This window comes from Chaetura pelagica, unplaced genomic scaffold (assembly GCF_000747805.2).
Source record: "Chaetura pelagica isolate M959 unplaced genomic scaffold, ChaPel_1.0 scaffold124, whole genome shotgun sequence".
Lineage (NCBI taxonomy): Eukaryota > Metazoa > Chordata > Aves > Apodiformes > Apodidae > Chaetura > Chaetura pelagica.
In genome coordinates this window covers 385,993-393,400 of record NW_009952891.1, presented here as the reverse complement: position 1 = coordinate 393,400, position 7,408 = coordinate 385,993, and the positions used below count along the sequence as shown (strand labels likewise).

General features: G+C 60.7%; 1 protein-coding gene across 1 annotated transcript in view; it reads left to right on the top strand.

The window, feature by feature from the left end:
• The window catches only part of UBALD1 (UBA-like domain containing 1), a 5,263-nt gene extending 4,333 nt beyond the window's left edge, over positions 1 to 930 (top strand). Inside the window, exon 4 of the mRNA XM_009995509.1 lies at positions 860 to 930. Coding sequence (XP_009993811.1) covers positions 860 to 930 — 71 coding nt within the window. The remainder of the gene's footprint in view (positions 1 to 859) is intronic.
• The last annotated feature ends 6,478 nt before the right edge of the window (positions 931 to 7,408 follow it).

Here is a 7,408-nt window from a genome sequence, read left to right as displayed (position 1 = left end):
TGACCCTCCTGAAGCATTTTTTCTTTGAAGCAGATTTCCTTTTTGTAATTCCCCCACTACAGTCTAAATACATCTTTTTTTTTTTTTAATTTTTCCCCCCTCTCCTTTCCTCCCCCCTTTTTCCCTGAAGAGGAGAGGAACTCTGCTGCCAGGGCGTCTGGCAGCTGCCGAGACACACGAGCGAAATAGCTGCCTTGCATGGGTTTGGTTTGAAGTAGTTTTTACTTGTTGTCGAGCTGAAATGGAGCTCCCCAGGGACAGCGGGAGGCTGCGAGGGACGTGGGACTGGTGCTGGCCTCTGCCTGGGACCCCCGGGGAGCAGGCACCCCCTCCTCTCTTGGGACACCGGAGTTTGCATGCGAGTGACACTTACGGAGGGGGTCCCTTCCTCGCTGTCCCCTGGGGCTGCCCCACCAGGCAGAGTGGGTTGTTACCCGAGTGTTTTCGCCCCCCTCTCCCTTAACCCCACTCAACCGGGTGTGGGGCAGACACCCCACACAGCTTGTTTTTGGGCAGGGGGGGTGAGCAAGGGCTGTTCCTGCTCGGCCGCAACCTCCGCCCCGCATGCGCCGTGCTCGCTGGTGAGCAGGGCTGGGGGACTGGGGCTCCTGGGGAGGCATCTGGTCCCTTCCCCACCCCTGCGAGGGGGAGCTGGGCCATCACACCCTCCCCTCCACCGCCTGGGATGGGGTTTTGCCCCCGGGGCTGTTTGCATGACACAGTGTAACCCTAGAGACTGGGATCGTTTTTAACCCCTCTGTTCTTTTTCTCCCGGCGGCTGGGAGTGTCCGGCTGCGCCACGGCCGCTTGCAATACACGCTCTTCTGCTTTCAACCTGGTGTCTTTGCTTCGTTTGCAGCAGTGGTGGGACACGGGGGAGGCTGGCCTGGGCTCTGGCTGGTGCAGGATCCCCTGTCCAAGTGCCCCTGAGCTGAGGCTGGCCACCTCTCTGCTGTATATCTGCTGCTCCAAACGCCCTGTCCCAGCCATGTGGTCACTGCCAGCTGCCTTTGTCCCAGCAGAAGCCATCCTGCCCTTGCCCACTGACCCTCACATCAGCCTGGGTATGAGAACCCAGCAGGGGCAGGCTGATGGCAGGACTGCAGGGAGCCCTTGGGCTCCCTGTGTGACACTCACAGGTCCTGGGTGTCTTGCTGTGTACTGGCTCCTTATCCCCTCTTCACCAGGTGATGGGGGGAGGTCCCTTGGAGGCCACCATCCCTGTCGGCCACCAGTCAATAATTAATTTTAATCTCTTACTTGTGTTGCTAAAATAAACATTGTAGGAGTGATGGTTTCACCTGGGCTGCCTCTTGGGCAGCCTCGGGCTGGAGCTGGTGGTGGCCCTGGTGAGCTGCCCTGCATAGCCTTGTGCCAGAGCTGTGTGGCTCCGTCCTGCCCCGCTGAAGTGGACTGGTCCAAATTTGGGGCATTTGGAGCAAATTGGGGTCATGGGCCTCATGTCCTGCCTGAGCACACTGAGGACTGTGGGGATAGTCCTCAAGGCAGGGGCTGCATGGCATAGAGCCCACCCAGGGGAGACACGGAAAAGGGATCTGGCCTCACAAGGAGGCACCTGCCCATGGAACAGGTGAAGCTCTGGAGACCTGGGTGATGTGAAGAAGAACCTGCTTGTGACTGTCCCCTGGCCACTAGGAGCCACAGGATTGGAAAATCTGGAGCCTGAACACAGATTGGAATGGCTGGCTGGTCAGAGGGAGCTCCTAGGGATGTGGCACAGTGGAAAAGTGTCAGGCTCTGGTCGCTGAGTCCTCAAGGATGCCCCATGTGCCTTCAAGCCCAGGAACCATGCAGGAGAGACAACAAAGCAAAATCTTTATGGCCTGCAGTGTTAATCAGCTGTAATGAGCAGTGGCTGTGGCAGTGTGGCACCCACTCCACCACCCCCTGAGGCCAGGCAGCACAGCCCTGGTGTGCCTGTCCCCTCCCAAGTGCCATTTCACATCCCCTGGCCAGCTCAGGTGCCTGCTGTCCTCTTGCCACCAGCCCCCTGAGAGGCTGGTCTTCGTGTGGCAGTACCTGCAATGCAGAAGGACAAACTGCCTTGCACAGGGTGTGACACCCCCAGGAGCCCCCCAGGAGTGCTCAGCAGCAGGTTGAGCCCACATGGTGAGGCCAGTGGCCTCGGGGGGCACCAAGGACAGACACTCACATGAGTAGGGGGACACATAACGGCTGCTGTACTTGGAAACACGATGCGTCTTCTCTGTGGTGTGCTGAGAGCAGGGCTGGGGGGTCTTGGATGCTTTGGGGGGAGAAGCAGGGACACTGTCAGCTCGGCTGCTGGTGGCTTGTCCTCAGACAATGCCAGCTCAAGTGGCTGCACAGCCTGGAGCTCTCACAGTGCTCCTCTACCTGGCAAGTCCTTGCCCACGGTGGTGGCCTTGCTGGCAGATGGGGAGCTCAGCCTGCCCTTGTAGATGATGCCGTCGATGCCCAAAATATCCACTTCTCTCTAAAGGGAAGAGCAGCCAGTGCCATTGGAGGTGCCCTGAGGCTGCAGCAGTCCCCTCACTCCAGCCCAGGTGGGCTGGGTGGGTTTGCAGAGCACAGGGACACTTGGGGATGGGGACTCACGTTCTTGCTGGCAAAGTCTGCAGGGTTCCCACAGGGACAGATGGTCATGAGGGAGCTGGACCTGGACAGTGGCCCCGCAGGACTTGCAGGGCCCCGGCTGGCCCTGCTGCTCCCTTTGCTCTCCCTGGGCAGGGAGCACCAACATTACTCCTCCTGTCGAGGGAGAGGGACCCCAAAGGTGGGGAGAGGGACAGTGGCAGTGCTTGGGAACCTCACCTCCCTGGCAGCCGCTGTGCCGGGCAGTTGGAGGCACTGGCACAGGCTGAATGGGTCTGGAGGAGCTGCCTGTTCCTTCGGACTGTCACCAAGGGCCTAGAGATGGGAACATGGAGGCAAATTCAAGCAGCAGTCTCTAGTGGAAGTGGGGAGCTGCCCTGGGGGGGCTGCATGCTGCTTACAGTGTCGGGGCTGAGGTCAGGGGTCTGTCGCAGGAGATGCACTTGGCTGGATCAAAGAGCTGCCTGCAGCACAGGGGTGGCTGCTCAGCACCCTGCCAGCACCCCAGGGACCAGGCCAGGTCCCATGGGTGGCCAGCACTCCATGGGCAGGGTGGAACAAACAGAGTCTGGATGGGACAGACAGGGCAGGATGGGACAGCGTGGGAGGGGATGGGGCAGGGCAAGAAGTGACAGGGTGGGATGGGATGGGGGAGGATGAGATGGGATTGGATCCAGCAGCCCCACCTCTTGAAGCCGGTGGCATAGGTGGCATTGCAGCAGGATCCCTGGCAGTGGCAGTGCTGGGTGAGCTTCCACAGCTGCTCCAGCTGGGCCTGTAGGGGAGCCAGCACTGCACAGTCCAGCTGCAGGGAGGCAGGGGGTCTCACTGGGACACCAGCCCCATTTCAAGGGATGCTTTTGCCTCTGAGGGATGTTGGTGCCACCCTGGGACACATGGCCAGCCATGATGCAAGGACCATCATTTCTTGGCCTTGGCAGATGTAGGGCTCACCCTCACCACACAGGGAGGTGCTCTCTGGACTGATGCATCTCTCCATCCCCACCATCCTCCCCAGGTGACACTGCTACCTTGGAGTCTATCTTGCTGAAGAGGTTCTCCAAGTCTTTCTGCCTATCCTGGTCTTGCAGAGACATCCTCTGCAGCAGGTCCTGCATCACCTCATTCAGCTGGCTCATGGCATGTTGCAGTTCTTCTTGGTTTGCTTTGGTCTCCAGCTCAGCCTTCCCTGCTTTCTGCAAGGGGGCAAACAGCAGCTGTCCCCTGCAGACCCACAGCCCTGCCACCATCCCCTCGTGCCTTTGCTTGCTCACAACACCCAAGCCCTGCTCCAGCAGCACCTTGCTCACAGCTGGCTGCTCCACTATTCCATGCAGGCTCCACACCAGCTGTGTGCCCCCAGTCCTGTGCCCTCCCCTGGGCCTCCCTTGGAGCCACTCACTGTTTGTTCCCAGCTCCACCAGTGTGGCATGGACACAAAACCCTGGCACACTGAGCTACTTCAGAGTGGCTGTACCCAGCCTGGCTCAGACACCAACGAGGCATGAGCCTGGAGCTGTGCTCACCTGGGTGTCCTTGGTGTCACCCCACAGCCTCTCTGCAGCTCCCTGCAGCCTGGTGCACTGCTCCTGCAGCTGCCTCACCTGCTCCAGCACCTCTCTGCTGAAATCCAGGCCCTGGGGAGGACAAACGTGGCTCTAGGTGAGAAACAGGGTGGCTGCATGATCCGGGGTAAGGCAGGTAAGGGTAAGGCCTGGTCACTGGGTGACCCCAGTGAGTGGATAGCAAGGACATCCCCAGAGATGCCCCACTGCATCCCCAGCAAGCTGGGTATGGGGCTACAGCCCCCAGACCCTTGGGCAGCCCCTCTGGGGTCTGTGCAGCTGAGCACCTTCTCTCCTTCATCCTTCATCTGCCTCGTCTTGCTCGGCACCTTCTCCAGTCGGGCAGCTGTGTCCTCGAAGGTCCCCAGATGAGCTGAAAACAGACACCAGAGATTTGCTCTGTGCAATGCCAGCTCCTGCAGCCCCCCAGCTCAGTGCCATCCCCAACCCAGGTGGCTTTATGGCTGTGGAGACCCCCCAGTACTGTTGGCAGCCCCAAGACACCCTGGGGTGCCAAAAAGGGCAGTGACCACGTCCCTGCCAGCTATGCCAGCGTGGCTGGGAGCCAGGCAGAGGAACAAAGGGGCTGCAAAGGCTCTGGTGGCACAACCCAGCCTGGTGGCCCTGACATGGTGGGGATGTCAGTGCTCACCATCCTGGCTCTCCTGGTGGCTGACATGGGTCCCCACAGCTTCATACTGCTCCAGCAGCCAGCTCAGCTTGCACGGGGCCTCATGGGCTGTCTCCTGCGAAGGCTCAGGGCTGGGATCTTGGCTGGAAAGCTTCTGAAATGTAACATCCCCCAAGGATTTGGGAAGAGAGAAGATTCCTGTGCAGTCCTGGTGCCAAGGGGCACTGCCAGCCTGCAGGGAGGGAGCCCAGGAGCACTCACCTCAGCAGCAGGCTCCTCACTGACAGAGCTCCGGCGCGGAGCGGCAGTGTTGCAGGGGAGGGAGCTCAGCTCCTGCTGCACCTCTGCCTGCAACCAGGAGAGAAATCAGCCCTTCTCCTCCAAGACTGGAGAGCCTGGGCAGCCCCCAGCATGAGGAGGGCAATGCCAAACCCTGCCACCACCCCCAGCACTGTCCCCAACCCCGCAGGTCCCCTGGGGTGTCAAAATCTAGCGGGTTAAATCAGCTCCTGGGCTTGTGCTGCCATGTCCCAGGGTGATGATTCTCCTGGTATTGCAGGAGGGACAAGAGAAGTGAAGATGGCTGGTGGAAGCCACCAGGACCTAGGGTGCCCAGGGATGGATGTGCCTGCTCCAGTGGCTGGGGAGGTAACATGGACCCTTGCCAGAAGAGTCTTGAGGAGCCAGATGCTTGTCCAGGCGGGTGATGACAGCCAGGGCAGCCCTTGGGAGGCCCGAGTGTTTTTTCCATAAGGATTTGCCAAAGCCTGATCCTGGACAGCCAGGGGACAGTTCCAGGAGCTGGGTGCTCAGTGCCCTTGTGCACTGTGCTGCAGTGCTCCCCCTGCCAGGACTCTCCCTGCTCACCAGCTGGTCCAGGATGCTCTGCAGGAGGTGGCTGTGCTCATCCTGCTGCACCGAGTGCTCCTGCAGCTCCTCCAGACCATCCTGTTAGACAGAAGCATCAGGAGCTTCAGCACCCTCAGGGGTTGGAATGGCAGGGAGCAGCACGGACAGGCAGGGAGCTGCAGCACCCAGCCCAGGCCAGGGGTCTGTGGCTGGGGACAGTGTCTACCTGAAACCCCTGCACTTCAGGGCAGATCCCACAACTCCCAGCTTCACCTCAGGGCTTGGGACCTCATCCCTGTCACCCCATGCACCCCTGCTGTCCATACAGGTCCTCGGGAAGCTCAACCCCTCTGCCAAGAGCTCTCCAGCAAGTGATCTGGCTCTGCACACACACCTTCTGGAAATTGTCCTTCAGGAACTGCAGCTCCTCCTGGAAGCCCTCGACGGTGGTTTTCAGGGAGCAGATGGTGTTGTGCATCTCCTGCAGCGTGTCCATCACCTGAGGAATACGTGTTTAGCTGGGGACACGGGGTCCCCACGAGCTCTGGGGGATGTGGATGGGTTTCTCCAGTGAGAAATGTTGTGTTTCCAACTCAGGGTCTGAACTTGAGCAGTCAAATAACTGTGCTGTGCCAATGTCTCCCACAGGATCCTGCCGTGTGGTGGGGACAGCTGGGCCAGGAGGCAGCACCACTGTCACCTGCAGCTCAGCCACTTGCTGTGCCAGAGATCAGGAGCCCACTGAGGACACTGCTGTCCCAGCTCCCAGCACAACTGGGGGACCCTTGCCAGGGCAGAAAGGGACCCAACCGAACTAAAAGTACTGATGGAACCTCAAGTAAGAAGTGACCAAAACCACCTTTGGCCAGTGACTGTGTTAAATACTGCTCTTAAACTAGTTCCAAGGGGAGCTGGGGCCACCACTGGAGACAGAAAGGTGCCACACCTGGTCGTGGGGCAGCAGATGGGCAGGACATGAGATGTCCTGTGTGGGCAGGACACCAACAGGGCAGGGCAGTGTGTGGGGCTGGATGTGGGGCAGGGCTGTGACACTCTGTGGGGCAGGACAGTGTGTGGGGCTGGATGTGGGGCAGGGCTGTGATGCTGTGGGGCAGGACTGTGTGTGGGGCTGGATGTGGGGCAGGGCTGTGACACTGTGGGGCAGGGCAGTGTGTGGGGCTGGATGTGGGGCAGGGCTGTGATGCTGTGGGGCAGGACTGTGTGTGGGGCTGGATGTGGGGCAGGGCTGTGATGCTGTGGGGCAGGGCTGTGTGTGGGGCTGGATGTGGGGCAGGGCTGTGATGCTGTGGGGCAGGGCTGTGTGTGGGGCTGGATGTGGGGCAGGGCTGTGATGCTGTGGGGCAGGACTGTGTGTGGGGCTGGATGTGGGGCAGGGCTGTGATGCTGTGGGGCAGGACTGTGTGTGGGGCTGGATGTGGGGCAGGGCTGTGACACTGTGGGGCAGGGCAGTGTGTGGGGCTGGATGTGGGGCAGGGCTGTGATGCTGTGGGGCAGGACTGTGTGTGGGGCTGGATGTGGGGCAGGGCTGTGACACTGTGGGGCAGGGCAGTGTGTGGGGCTGGATGTGGGGCAGGGCTGGGATGCTGCGGGGGAGGGGGGGGGGGGGGGGTGGGGGGGGGGGTCTGGGAGGGGTCCGTGGGGGTCTTTTAAGTGTCTGGAGGGGTCTGGGAAGGGTCTGTGAGGGGTCTGGGAAGGGTCTGGAGAGGTCTAGGAAGGGTCTGTGAGGGGTCTGGGGGGGTGGTCTGGG